Source organism: Ovis canadensis, chromosome 25 (genome assembly GCF_042477335.2).
Source record: "Ovis canadensis isolate MfBH-ARS-UI-01 breed Bighorn chromosome 25, ARS-UI_OviCan_v2, whole genome shotgun sequence".
Classification (NCBI taxonomy): domain Eukaryota; kingdom Metazoa; phylum Chordata; class Mammalia; order Artiodactyla; family Bovidae; genus Ovis; species Ovis canadensis.
The window spans coordinates 62,165,074-62,179,578 of NC_091269.1; the positions used below are offsets into that span (position 1 = coordinate 62,165,074).

General features: G+C 53.8%; 1 protein-coding gene and 1 long non-coding RNA gene across 6 annotated transcripts in view; one reads left to right on the forward strand and one right to left on the reverse strand.

The window, feature by feature from the left end:
- Positions 1-1,192: 1,192 nt before the first annotated feature.
- On the reverse strand, positions 1,193-6,160 carry LOC138430227 (uncharacterized). 3 transcript variants are annotated; one of them, XR_011253072.1, is made up of 6 exons: positions 5,070-6,160; positions 4,724-4,871; positions 3,394-3,480; positions 3,073-3,256; positions 2,447-2,613; positions 1,193-1,728 (listed from the first exon to the last, which is right to left on the reverse strand). It is a non-coding gene; the product is annotated as an uncharacterized lncRNA (long non-coding RNA). The 3 variants fall into 3 exon arrangements; XR_011253071.1 differs by lacking the exons at positions 4,724-4,871; positions 5,070-6,160 and having other exon boundaries at positions 3,073-3,215; positions 3,317-4,687; XR_011253073.1 differs by lacking the exons at positions 4,724-4,871; positions 5,070-6,160 and having other exon boundaries at positions 3,394-4,193.
- Positions 4,789-14,505, forward strand: part of CXCL12 (C-X-C motif chemokine ligand 12) — a 30,029-nt gene continuing 20,312 nt past the window's right edge. For all 3 annotated transcript variants that reach the window (XM_069572273.1, XM_069572274.1, XM_069572275.1), the window contains exons 1-3: positions 4,789-7,092; positions 11,106-11,223; positions 13,322-13,408. In XM_069572273.1, the coding sequence (XP_069428374.1) occupies positions 7,032-7,092; positions 11,106-11,223; positions 13,322-13,408 (266 nt within the window). In that variant the 5' untranslated portion in view covers positions 4,789-7,031. The remainder of the gene's footprint in view (positions 7,093-11,105; positions 11,224-13,321; positions 13,409-14,505) is intronic.

The window sequence follows — 14,505 nt, forward strand, 5'->3', positions numbered from 1 at the left end:
ATGGGCTTTTCTTGGCGTGTTCTGGGGGTGTGTGACTGAATCCTACTGAGTTATGAATGCTCAGGGTTGGAGCTTCCTGCTCAAAACCTCAACTGCAGTCAACTGGTAGACAGAATTATACCCACACTGACCTGCGGAAGAAGCCGCAGAAGTAAATATTGCCTCGGGTCAGAGCCCCTCCTGGAATCTCAGAACTTTGTTGAAAGCTGCCGAAGCAGGGGTAATACATCACCACCACCCGCCTCTGTTTACAACCGGGTAATGCCTTTTATGACTGCCTCTCTCTATCCTGAATATTTGTTTTATTGCCCCTGAAGGGAGACTTTTCCATTTGGCAAAAATCGTCAGATGGTTTCAGTCATGTTAACAACTGCTCATTAAATGCAAAGGAGTAAACAGAGAAATAAAGGTTTGTTTCTTTGCTTTTTGTTTTTTTTCGTGATTTATGGAAGAAAATCATGAGATGGGCAATAAGGGTGAAGAATACTCAGATGCTGTCCCTCCTTAGCTCCTGCCTGGGTGGGAAGCCAGGAAGCCCTCCCTGCCTTTCAGAGGTTACCCTTTTGATGAGGAGAGAGCAAAGGTTTTGATCTGTTTCGAGGTGAGGGCTTACTGGGTGACCTCTGGGTTTCCGGCCTTTGATGCTTGATTCTTCTTCCCTCATGGCCCAGAAAGCAGGAGGTGCATCTTTCTTTTCTTGGTGCAATAGGCATCTCAGGGCTAGAGTAGTACCTGGAGAGAACTGGTGGGGAGTGGTTGAAGGGAAGAGCCAGAAGGATGGGTTGATGCGTGGATGGCTGCTTGAGCAGATGAATGGATGGATGGATAGATGGATGAGGGGCAAAATGGGTGGATGCATTGGCGGGTGGATGATGAACAGATGAGTGGATGAGTGGGTGTGTGGAGGGATGGATGGATGGATCGATGGATGGAAGGCTGGATTGCAGATTTATGAAGGAAGACTGGCACCTCTTGGTGGCAAGCCTAGGGCTATGAGGCAAAACTTGGGTACTCCACAGAGACAAAGGGTGCACCAGGGATCAGTCAACTTGGCTGCACATGTAGGAACTTCATCCCTGGAACCTAAGGAGAGAAAGGCTGCTGGAAGCTGGAAGCCAGTGAGTGTCATGGATGAGACCCAATTCCCAGTCAAGATCTTGGGTCTGGCTTGTCTAAAGACAACACCGCCATCCCTAATTTACAAAGTTTAATTGATAAATTATTCCCAAACAATAGCAAAAATCTCTTAATGATCCATTTGTTTAATCTCAGTCTGTTTCTGAGCAGTGGGGCGGGTGTCGCATACCTTGCAGGTGCCGGCAAGTCTCCCCACCCAAGCCCATCTCCCGCTTATATCCCCCGGCCCTGGCTTGCAGTGCAGCCTGCCTTCACACTCAGCCTTGAAAGGCTCTCTGGGAAGCCTCCATGTGCGGTCTTGTCCAGCACATCTGTGAAGAAGGACTTCAGACTCTGGCCACGGGGATGTAAGGTGGAGAAAGATGTTCAAGCCCCTCCTCTGAACGGGGAGGGCCGGTGGGTCTGGGATCCTGGCTTCTCTGACTAGGGGCCCAGCTGTGCGGGCAGTAGGCCCAGCTCCTCCTCCATGAACCGCAGCAGCTCTTGACCTCTTTCTTCATCTGCAAACCCCTCTGGCTAGGACGCCGCCCGTGTGAGGCTCATTCCTGGGATAGTGGCTCCTCCTCCTCCCCCATGCACAGCTCAGGGCATCTGAAACACACAAAGGGTGTCAGTGACTCTGCTTCCCGTACTTCTTCCCAGACCAGAGGAAGAGGAGGACTGGGGACGCTGGAGAGAAGAGGCCTGAGGCACGACCAGGACAACTTCTGGAAGGTCAGGCTTGGGGTTAGCATGTCATTAAACTATTCACAGCAGAAGGGAAAACAGAAAAGATCATTCCCATATTGCTTTAATGCACCACTTTCCAGCATAATAAAACTCTGTTGTAATAAAATTCAAGAAATCCCTTCACTGAGAAAGTGGATGATTTCAGAACTTGCCTTCCCAATACTTGTCCCACCCTCTGCCCACATGTCCTCAATTCCCAGGCAGGGAGCCCACCAAGAGGGGCTTCATGGTGCTGAGAAGAGTATAGACTCTGGAGCCAGGTTACCAGACTCAACAAATAAAACTCTTGCGCACCTAGTTAAACTTGAATTTCAGATGAACAAGGAATAATTCTTTTTAGTGTAAGCATGTCCCATGCAATATTTGGAACATATTTATATTAAAAAAAAGAGACATTTATCTGAAATGCAAATTTAATGGGGTGTCCTATATTTTATGTGACAAACCCACCCTTCAATCCTTCACCAAGAACAGCCCCTCTAGAGCCAGGCAGAGTTGATTTGAATCCTGGCTTTGCCAAAGAGTAGCTATGTGATCTTAGTTCCCAAATCTTGGGAATAGAGGTTAACACTGAACCTGCCTTATAGGGAGATGTGAGGTTGAGGAACTCCTGTGTAAGCGTTGTTTATCCCCCAGGGCTCACACTTCCTATCATCCAGGGGTTTATGGTAGAGGTTGGGGGATACTCCAGTCCCAGAAACTTCATGGAGCTCCGGATGCTGGGCCCTGTCTGCCCAGAGGCTACCCCTGGACACAGGAAGAAGAGTGGAAACATTAGGATCAGCAGAGCAAATCTGGGCTTGACCCCACTGATCTGGGCAATGGGTGCAGGCAGAGTTGTGTTGGCGTGTGTGGGCATGAAGATGTCCCAGAAAATACCACCCCTGCCTTAGGAGTGTTCATCGAGGGAGAGTCTTTGGGTCCAGGGCCTCCCACAGGAGATCTGACTTGCAGGAGACGCACCTTCACCTAGGGTGAGCCCCGCTTGCATGTGGGTCCCAAAGCGTGCCAGGACCCAGCACTGAGCGAGACCCCATGCAGGAGCCCTGCCTTAGCCTCCCTGGCTCCTTCCCTCTGGGATGGACTGGGGCTCCTGCAACTGGCTCCTGAGGCCAATTTAGGGTCCAATCAAGGAAGACAGAGTCAGCCTGACAGGTTCTGAGTGTGGGCTTTGGGTATAGGGCTACAAGAGGCTTCCCTAGACACCTGTCATGACAGTGACTTCCATCCCCACACACGCTGATGTTTCAGAATCCAGAGATCATGGGTCCAGAGAGTCGTGCCTTTTCTTTGTCCAGCTCTGCCAGGTTGGCCAAGGCCTTGAACTGCTCGGAACTTCAGCCTCCTGTCTACAGAACTGAGGTATTAGGGTTTCTTCTGCAGGCGTCATCTTTGTAAGAACCAAATGTAACAGATTCAGAGAAAGCAAACTGAAGTTCTGTGTAAATACCTCCCAAGGCCTTCTCTGTGCCGAGTGCTCTCTTTCACACCTAGCAAATCCCAAAGCCAACGGGAGGGTGCATTTACCCATTCCACAGATGACCGCAGGCTCTGAAGCTTTGTCTTTCTTCCTTGGGCTGCTGGTTCGCAGAGTGGGACACATCCTGGTGAACCCTAGATGTCAATGATGGGAGGGGGGGTTGTGCAGCACACGCAGCCGTCCCCTGGCTGAGCCCCTCAGGCCCACACTCAGAGGTGTGGAGGGAGACTCATGGCTGAAGCGGGAGGGCTATGAGTCTCCAGGGCCAGAGTTTGGAATCTCATAGATTGCCAACCTGAGTGAGCACTCCTGGGTGGGCACCTTCTGGCCTCGTCTGGATGGCAAGAGTGAAGACGCCATATCTCCCTTGCATGATTTGGTTTTACCACTTTAAGACCAAACAGTTTGTTTTTAGAAAGGGTGGGAGTATCAAGTAATTTTAAAATGTTCTTTATTTATTTTCAAACTTCAGATCTTTTTGTATCACTGATGTTTTGCTCGTTCCCTAACCACCTATACCACTGACTGCTTTGCTGGTTTAAATCTATTTTTTTAAACTTAAATCATATATTTTAAAATGAAATGTCTTGAGCAATATCTGAAATGCCTGCTTTAAGGTGCTAGTTATACTTTTTTCTTATCACTTTAAAAATAAATATATAAATCCATGGTTTTTAAAATAATGTTTTCAGAGTACTACCTAAAGTCACCTTGATGGTTTCACACTGGGAAACAATGATTGGGTGCCAACCTTCAACCCTGTGCTAAGGTCGTCCTCCAAAAACCCTGCCACTGAATTCTGAAGGTATGAACAGCCCAGGCTGGGCAGAGAGCCACAGGGAGGCTCTAGACCCACCAGGGGTCCAGAGCCCATAGCCTTGGAGATATATCTGTCTGTTAACTCAGCAGCCAGACCCCTGGCTCCTTCTAACCTTGAACTCCTCTTGACTGGGGTGTCCTTGAGGAGCTGAGTTCTGAGTGCTGAGTGTGCGTGAGGTCTCACAGGGAAGGCGGCATTGCTTTGGGCCTTGATAGGAAACCGAGTTTCCCGGCAGAGAAAGAAGGTGGAGCCTTTTATGCAGAGATGGTGTCATAAGCAAAGGACAGAGAAAGGGTGGTGTGCCCTGCTGCCTTGACTTTGGGAGGCTTCCCTGGGACAAAGCACAGAGCCCAGGTTAAAAGGGCAGACAGTCTGACGTCCCTGGTCCCCAGAGTGTTGACTTGCACAGAGGTTTAAATTTAAATAGCTTGCCAGCTTATAAACTGGACGTTTTACAGACCCTTGGCTTCCCTACTTAAAAGTCCAATCACTCCCCTTCCTTCTGGTTCACTCTTTCCCTTGATGATTTTCTATAGATGATGCGCGCAGTTACTTACCTGAAGCGCCCATTTTCTTCCCCCCACCTCCCAGGACGTAAGCTCCAGGAGGGCAGGGGTTTGGGTTGTTTCGTTTGTTTGTACTTGCTTTACTAACATATTTCAAACACTTATTCATGTCTGGAACATAACAGGTGCTCAGGAAGAACTGTAATGAATCAATAGAGGAAGTGAAGGGTCAGTGATGTCTGTCCACACTGATGCCTGTTCTGGGATAGCGGGAAGCGGCCAAGCAGAAGGCCCTAGTTTCCCACCAGTCCACGCGGATCCCTCCCAGTGACTCCCTTAAACTCTGGGAGCAGCTATCGATTTTGTGACAAAAAGGAAACAAGCAAGAGGTTTTTACATTGGCTTTGGCCGGTCTTGCAGGTAAAACTCTACCCGCGCATCTCTCGCCGGGCTCTAGGTTCCAAGATGGGCCCCTAGGCCCCCGCCGCCCGATTAAGACTGAGCCTTGCAGCTTCAGCAGTCTGCTCAGGGATCTGGGGTCGGGTCCACTCGGACACCAGGGGCGTGGGGCAGGGGTAGAGGGGAAACGAGAGTCATCGTCACCAGAGGGCGCCCGAGCCCGGCCGCTGCGCTCTGGCTTGTCCGCAGTCGGCTGGGCTCGGGAACTTGGAGATGATCCGCTCCAGCTTTCCCGAGAGGAGGCGATGGCCGGCCGGGGGTTGCCCGAGGACGGTATTATCCGTTGGACTGGTAATTCTTTAAGGGCAGAGACCAAAATCAGTGAGAGTCCTGGCTCAACGCCCAGTACCCAGAAGTGAGCTCGTCCGGGAGCGAGCGAGTGAATGAATGAACACGGATTCACGGGGCAGCAAACTGGGCGCGACAGTAGTTAGGAAAAAACAGAACAAAACACACCCATCCCCACGACGGGACTCCTGGAGCTCTCGCTGTTTCTTGCTGATTTCTGCTTCCCTTGGCCCCCAGTCCGAGCAATTGAGCCCAGGGCCGGCAGGCCCCGCCCACTCCCCCAAGGTCCGAGATTCGGGGCTCCAGAGACTTGTCCCCACCGAGCAAGCGCCCCTTGGAAGGACGCCGGGACAGAGTCCACTCCGCTGTTAGGTTACAAGGGAAAGAGCAGACGGAGCTGGCCGGGGAGGCGTGTGATCACTAGAGAGGATCAAAAGGGCGCTTTTCTCACCCCCGCGCCTTGCAGACCACCTGCTTGGACCCCTGTCCACTTCGGGACCTTCTCATGTGTCCACGTTGGGGCGCAGCAGCCTGCTGCGGGGCTGGACACCGCCGAGGGACGACCCTATTGGTATAGTCTCTAAACCAGAAAGAACCACCCCAGGAGCACCGTCCTGGATGTGGGGAGAAGAGGAGAGTTCTCTCATCGTTTCAGGTGGTAAGAACATCCGACGGGAAGAGGGAGAAAATACAGAAGTGTGAACAGTTATTTCTGGATTACATTTCTTGAGTGCTGACTATGTGTCAGGCTGAATGCTGAGCACTGCGCGGTGGTCTCAAGTCAATTCCCACAGTTCCCCTTCGCAGGGTGGAAACTAACCCATTTCTCAGTTGAAGAGCAGGTGCAAAGGGCTGAATAAATGCATGGTTACTAAAAGCCTCTGGGGCGAACTGGCATTGCTTCCTTTTGACACAGTATTCTATTTTAAAGCTTCAACTTCATGCTTTAGGAAACTGAGACTCGGCTAAGACATAAGCGATAGCTTCGGCTTGGAATACGAGAAGCTCTGATGCAAAGACCAGTTTGGTTCCCTTGGTTCCAGTTTACCCGGCCGCAGTGCAGCAAGCCGAGGCCGGTGGTCACTTCCAGGTCCTACACTCCCCAGATAGGACGCTATTAGCCTACTCAGGCCGCCACTGGCCTAGCTGGCCCTTACCTCTAGAGCCGAGCTGTTTGTTTTCCCTCGGCTCTCACTCAGTTCTAGCCTCTGGGACTCAATCTCTCTATCTGCATACTGGGAACAGTTACCAGCCCTGTCTCCAGCCCTCCCTGGGCACTGGCTTCCTCTGTGCAGGTCAGATTTCCAAAGCAGGACCCAGCGCAACCGAGAGGTCAAAAACTGGAGCTCTCCGCAGTCCCGGGAGCATCCAGCGCTGGGGCAGGGGGGGGAAGGGAGGGGACAGGGGGAGCGGCCGGCTGGGAGGGGACTCCGGTCCAAGCCCCCTGCCGCCGCCGGGACTCAGCTCCAGGCCCGCCCCTCGCCGCGCGCCCGCCCCGCCCCGCTCTCGCCTCTAAAGCGCCGGGCGCGCGCCTCCCGCTGCCGCACTTTCACTCTCCGCCGCCGCCTCCCCGCCGCGTCCGGCCTCCGTCCGCCCGCCGCCGGCCAGTGCCATGGATGCCAAGGTCTGCGTCGTGCTGGCCCTCGTGCTGACTGCGCTGTGCCTCAGCGACGGTGAGTGCGCCCCGCCACCGAGGCGTGGGCAGGCGCCGGGCTCCGGGCTCGGGGAGGGGCCCCGGCTCTGACGCCCCGGCCCGAGCTGTCCCGAGCGAGCCCAGCCCGCGCCGCTGTGCACCCCGGAGGTTGAGGCAGCCCACCTCGCAGGGCGCACTCCCTCGGCGTACGGCGTTCGAAGTCCCCCCGTTCCCCAAGCGCCCCCCGCTCCGAGGCTTCGCTCCCCGCGACAGGGCTGGGTTCCGGGACCCGGGAGCAGCCGCCCGACCTCGGGCGGGCTGCACAGCGAGTTCGCGCAGGATAGTTGGGTGCGAGCGCGCCCTGGGCGCTTTCGGAGTCGGCGAGCAAGGGCGCAGAGGTGTGGAGCTGAACCGGGAGCCGCGGGTCCCTGGCCCTTGACCACCCACCTCCCAGATTAGCGCCTTCCCGAGCGCAGCTGAGTTTCCGGAGGCGAATGGGCTCCGAGGCCCCGCGTCGCATCGCACTGGACATGCGATCTGCGGGTCGTGTTGGAGAGAGCGCTTTGCCAAGCGCTGTCTGGCACCGCGACTTGTTTGTGGTGGCGATGCGATCCTGTAAGCTGCGAGGTGTCCCATTCACGCGAGGCCTACCCTCTTTCTGCACCCACCTAAGTGGGGCTCCGCGGGCGTCTCGTTCCGAGCAGCTGTCGAGTTTGAGCCAAACGCCTGGCTGCGCTTCCATACCCGTAGTGCGGTCCGCAGACACGCGGCGAAGCTGGACGCGCACCCAGCCAGTGCCTTCCCTGCCTCTTCCTGGGGTCACCCAAGAGAGACCCAGGCGCCATTCGGGTCATGCATGCTCCTACCCAGTCCCCTAAGCACACCTGCAGACAGGCGGCTTTGTCACCAGCCGGCTGAGCTCTCTACCTCGAAGCGAGCTGAGCGCTGCTGCAAAATTCAATCGCCAGCGCCTTAGGCCACGGGGAAAGGTGGTGTCCCATTTCACTGTGAGAGGGAGAGAGCGTTTTTTCCCTTTTGAGGCTTAAGAGAAAACTCACTGTCCTGTTACAGGACACCACTGCTGCAAACCAAAATAAACCATTGCCTCTGAACACACAAAACAAAACCAAGTCAGCCTGGTCAGGCCCTGCTGGGAGTTTTTGGCTGTGAAGTTTCTAACCAGTCCTGCAGAGAGGGTTGAAGAACACTGAGATCTCCCTGCAGCTGAGGTCAGTCTGGGGGCTCAGACCCTGGAGCAGTCAGTTGGGTTCCCACAGAAGACCACAGGCTGCCTTCTCCATTGCTGGTGACTGACCACCTGGGAAGTGTTCCTTAAAAGTGTAGCAAGTTGCTGGTTAAAGCTACAGTGGGACTGCTCACAAAAGGAAGTTAGATTGGTTTTTTTTGTTTGTTTTTTTTTCTGTAAGGTGAAAAAGTAACCTAGCCTTTTCTTTACACAGTCCTGGCCCCAGGTCATGGGGAACGCTCTGGTTTGAGGGTGTTAACAATTGAGTGGTTTGGCGAAAGTGGAGGTGTAACCATCCAGCTGTTGGAGGAGGAAATGGTGCTTCCTCGCTGCCACCTCCCCTAGGGAACTGCAGAAATGACTGGAATGCAGGGACCCAGGTCTTGGAGTTCTGGGCTCAGCTGACCCTGGGGAACACGGAAGGAGTGGAGGCCTCGTTCACAGGCTCCTTCTAGCTCTGGGAAGTGTCGGTTGCTTGTCCATCTGAGTTGCCCTCTTGACAGTTGAGTGGCCAGGTCAGCATGGTCGTGCCCTCCTTGCATGCCCAGATCGGGAGGCACTTGGTGACGCCGAGAGGCCGGGTGCTCACGCTGAGTCCCCATGTTTAGGCTCCGACTCTGGCTCCTACCCTCGTTCCATCGGCTGACCTCAGCCACAAAGCTGGGTCCCTGGATGCCCTGGGCTTCTAGGGGTTAAAGCCAGGCTGGGCTCCATTCCCAGGCCTGGTTGGAGGGGCTGACTCGGGGGCTCCTGTCTCTGCATTAGTGTGGAAGGATTGCTGCGGAGCAGAACCCAGTTCACCAGATGCCAGCTTCACCAGAAGCCAAGTTCACCCCACTCCTGCCTGGGTAACATCTGAGGCAGTCAGGCCTCTTGCCTGTACATATGCAAAACAGTTGGAAAAGTTAGTAATGTTGGTAAAAAGCTGGCAGGAAGGTCGCCAGGTGGACACAGCACCTAGCTCTCTTGGTGAGAAGGCTTGGGGCTCTGTCACTTTAAAAAACCCGTTGAAAGTCTCCACTTGATAGGCAGGCGACTGGGTCCTGGGAGCAAGAATGAAAAATTGCCTTTGAAGGAAATGGATAATCCCAGGGGGGTGGAGAGGGGAGAGGAGAAAAGAGAAAGCTTGTGTTTTGAGCTCAGAATGGGCTCTGATTTCTGGCCTGATCTCACTGCTTGGTTAATGGAGTCCAAGCCACGTCTGGGGGACAGGGGCGAGGAGCAGCCAGCACCGTCCACAGCATCGCCCCGGCAGCCGTCACGCGGTGCACCTTCCAGCTTGATGCTCTGGGACTGGGATCAGTCCTGCCTCACCACTGGGACCCACGGCCTGGTTCTGCTCAGCTGGGACCTGGTCACAGGACACTCAGTGGGGGGACTTTGACTCATCCTTTATTCAGGCAGCCCAGCCCCCAGCTCCGGGCCACTTTCCCAGGTGCTCTGGTTACAGAAGACTTGTGCAGGGACCTGGTGCCCTTGCTAAAAGCCCGGCCCCAGCAGTGCCTTTCTGGAGTCAGCCCAGGTGTGAACCTGAAGGCTGCTCCGGGCTCCCAAGGGCCACAGTCACTGAGCACCTGGAAACCAGGCTTTCTTCTTCCTGGTTTTCAGGGAGTCGAGTTTGATCTTGGGAGGGCCAGGTGGTCTGCTTACCCCTTGACTTGGTGGCCATGGCCTCTCTCAACTAAATTCAGCCTTTAGAAGAAAAAAAACCCAAAAAGTCCCTTGCTCATAAGCTTCCCCAGCTCTCTTGCCCCAAAGCATGGAACTTCAGAACCACCAGGAGGCTTCTGGGAGCTCTGTAAACAGGCAAACTTAAAAAAAAAAATCTCTGGACTAAATATTCTCAGACATACATTTAATCCCTGATGAAAGGATCCACAAGTTCAAATAATCTGGGGTATTAAGTGGGGCTTGGGTGAAATCTGCAGAAAATGTGCACGCAGACACGCACCCACAAATCCTAGGATCCACTCCCCCCAGCCCTACCCGCCACCCGCACCCACACCACCCCCCACCCCTGCCCCCGGGCTGGCAGTTCTAGACTTACAGGGTGAGCTGTGGGTTCTGCAGGAGCCCTTTGCTGATTTACACTAATGAGTGTCAATTATGGCATTTTGCAAATTGGCGGATTGGCAAACAAAGATGGAATCCAACCCAGGAGGCTGGAGCATCCTTGTGCTGAAGCCCTGGGAGTGCGGGGGAGAAGGTGGGCCCTTGCCTGCCCTCTGGGGATTCCCAGGGAGGAAGCCAGTTGGGAACTCTTTTGTGGTTTGCCTGAGCTTAAGGTAAAAGTGAGGAGAGAGGACTGCAGGTGGGGGAGGGCAGCATTCCCAGGGACGCTGCAGTGGCTTCTCGGGGAGGAGGAGGGAGCAAGCCTAGAGCTCCTTCTTCCCTCTTGCTTTTCCTTGAATGGGGAAGTCTTTCTCAGTAGGCCCTGGAGGAGTTGATTTTGCAAAGAATCACTGGGAACCTCAGTGCCTTGGACTGAAGCAGTCCTCTCCTGTAATGCATGCCCTTTATCTTGAGATGCAGGAGCAGGAGGCTTCTCATGTTAGCTTCCCTACCCTCCTAGGGTCTGGCTTCCTCAGGTCCTTCTGGGTTCTTGCCTTGTTGAAGCTGAGCCCAAGCCCACTCAGAGCTCCCTGTGTGGCCCAAGGTGAAGGTCTCTGCCACGGGCACCCGTGACTCCTCCCATCGCTTCCCAGCAAACCACCACCTGATCCCGCGGCTGTAGACTCAGTCACCCTCGTATCCCCAAGGCCCAGCAGGGAAATAACAAGCTGCCTTGTTCTCATTGCCCTTTTCAGCCAAACCGGTCAGCCTGAGCTACAGATGCCCTTGCCGATTCTTTGAGAGCCATGTCGCCAAAGCCAACGTCAAGCACCTCAAGATCCTCAACACTCCAAACTGTGCCCTCCAGATCGTGTAAGTCTCAACGTCATCCTCCAGAAACGGGCACAGTGACACCCAACCCGCAGACGTGTTAGAGCTAAGAAATGACATACGCCGAGTGCCCCGCCTCAAACCTGGCATGATTAGCGGCAGCTGATATTACCACCGGGAAGGGGTTTCAGAAGCTGCTCTTAACCCTGGTGCCCTAAGCCTTGGTGCCATGCTCCCACAGGCCTTTGCCTCCTCTTTCCAAGCTTCCTCCCTTTAATGTAAGAGATGGGAGCACATTCAGATGCGCCCCTTAGATCGGAGGAACATGAACTTCACCAAAGTTTCTTTCTGCTGAAGTACAGTAAATTAACCAGCCCCTTGCTAGTAATAGTTTTACCGGTTTCAGGGTTTTGGTGCCCTCATTTAATCCTTTATCACACAGCGCAAAATCACAAGACCCAAATGCAGCTGAAGCCATCATTAAACTGTTTGGTGAAACTCAAAATCACCAGCTCACTTAACTGCATTTTCTGAAACCCAACACACAAGGTTTTTGCTTTGCTGGTGTTGATGGCAGCTGCTAACATTTAATTTCATTCATGTCGGGAATGAGATGCACTAAAATCCCATATGCAGATGACAAAGATCTCTCCTGGAGTGCGGGAGGCTGGGCCGGTGCAGAAAGAAAGCCGCACGTGGTTGTCCATTGCTCAGACCTCCAGTGTCCACGTGTCCGCGTGCTCACTTGCAGTGAGCTTGGTGGGGGGCGCAAAAGGTGGAACAAAAGCTACCTGACGATTTTCCACCCGACAGCAACTGGTTTTAGGTTTGATTTTTCTTTGTCTTTTTTTCCTAGCCTTTGCTGCCTTGAATGTGTTTGTCATTTACACTATGTTTTGGGGCACTAGAAGATGAATTTTTTTCTTTGCTTGTAATAAAATACTCTGTCATTTGAGAAGTATTTAATCAGATACTGAGTTGAGTGGGGATGGGCCACTTTGCAGTGGAGACTCTGCAGGTTTTCCTGCCTGGGACTGCATCTCGAGTTGGAAGAAGCCAAATAGAGTCCTCAGATCTGTTTGCACAAACACAACATTAAAAAACAGCAGACCCCAGAACTGGACCACAGTCCGCCTTGCTCTGAGACAGGCCCCTGCGCAGCGCGTTGGCTCAACAGGCAGGCTGTGTGAAGACTCCTGTTAGTGTTGCCAAGCCACTGTGCTGGCCCCAGGGGTCCTCATGGATGCTGAGTGGCTGGGGCTGGTAGTGTCCTCAGGCTGCTTGGCATTACCTGGTACCAGGGTTTTATGGAGAGGGATCCAGAGATAAGTCCAGGCTCTCCTCTGAGAGCCTTCAGGAAGGGAGGCTGTGAATGGAGGTGACAGGGTGCAGACCGAACTTGCAGAGAACAAATGAGACCATGCACACTCCGTGAACTTGTAAAATCTCTCTGGAAACCATTTTCTGGCAAACCGCCGACGCATCCTCTCCCTCAGCCCCATCCCCACCCCTCCCACCCCGCACACTGTCCCTCCCCGCACTGCACTCTCACCTCTCCCATCCCCCAGACTGTTGCTCAGACTTCTCTGTAGATCTCCAGGCCCCCAGGCTTACTCTTAAGTCTGTCTTCCATGTACTGTGAAGACGATCCATCAAAATAAAAATCTGCTTCTGCCAACCTCCAGTTCAAAGTCCCCGCGAGTTCCCATCACAAACAAACTTGCAGATAAAGCCGCACTTCTTTGCTCCGTGCACCTGGCCGCAGGCTTGCTCAGGGTCCTGTCTCTCCAGTCCCTCCACACCCTCTCTGCAGTGCCACCCCCCTGGGGGTGTTTGCTCCTACTTCTCTTTCCCCCTTTACTTGCCCACTCCTACTTATCCTTCAAAAGCCAGCACAAATGTTCCGTGTGTGGGCTCTCTCTGGACTCCTTAAAGACTTCCCTTCTCTTCCCAGTATCTCTGGGGTGAGACCTGCAGCGTGGCCAGCATTGTCTCCCGAGCACATCTAGGGCTTCCGAGCCTGAGCCGGCTGGGAGGCTCCAGTCAGGTACAAACCCGGGTATCGGGTGAGCAGCGGCCCAGGTCGCGGCCGTGCCCCCGTCTGTCCAGCTGCACACCGTCGCTTCTTCTGTCTCGACAGGGCAAGGCTGAAGAACAACAATAGGCAAGTATGCATTGACCCGAAGCTGAAGTGGATTCAGGAGTACCTGGACAAAGCCTTAAACAAGTAAGCACAGCCACGAAACGGACTTCCCACTAGGCCCAGCCGAGGAGAGCTAGACCTGAATGAGATGAAAGGGCAAAGGTACGGGGGGAGGGAGGTATGCCTGGGGGCAGCGCATTGACCTGGGATGGACGTGAGCTTTGCCCAGCGCGCAGACAGCTGCATTTAGAGCACATGGTACAATACTGCAGCGGGCACTCACCCATGCTCTTCACATGGGCTGTTTTATAACTGGGGTTTTTCTAAGAAATTATATCATCCCATCAGCATTTCCCACCAGTCAGTTACCTCATGATCATCACAGTCATCATCACTCATTATCCTTTTTTAAATTGATAATTACTTCAAGCTCTGTATTTGGTTTGTTTTGGAGATTCTCCTTTTCTCCCCTGGGGAGTCTGAGCACAGTCAGGTGATGGCCAAGCAGGGAGCTGAGAAAAGCATTCTTCCTCCAGACGCTGAGGCTGGGAGGAAGACTGGGGGCAGCTCGGGCAGGGGGGACCACCACTAGACTGACGGCCCAGATGCTGGCTGCTGCTCGGCAGCGGCCACTGCCTTACACCTCCCCGTTCAGGCTCAGTGATCGGAGCAGAGCTCCATGTAGAACTGCCATCACTGGGGACTGTGCTCAGAGACCCTCTCTGGGTCATTCCCAGCCTCCCCCTGCTTCCCAGAGCATGCTTTCATCTTGCTCCTGCTTCTCATTTCTGTACGCAGCCAGCTGGAGGAGGGGGGCCGCACGGGCTCCAGCTCTGCGGCCCCCCTCCTCCGTTTGCCCACCCCTCGTCCGCAGGCCCTCTGTGAGATCCTTCTCTGGCCTTCTCCAGAATGGGGCTGGCCCTCTGCTGGGGGTATGAGATCATGTCTCCGCCTTCCCATGGAAGACAGTCTTTGCAGAATCAAATGCAATTTTCAATCTGAGGGTTTCCTTTGAGGAATTTGGTTTCTGTGATTGCCTCTGAAGCCTATTTAGGCCATGGAGGCTCTACAAATTCTGAGGTTTCTGAAATCAGAAGTGAAAAAATAGATGAATAAACGAGCCTCTGACCACTAACCCCTCCTCCTGAAGCCACAGCACAGTTTCAGGTTCCAGTCAGAAA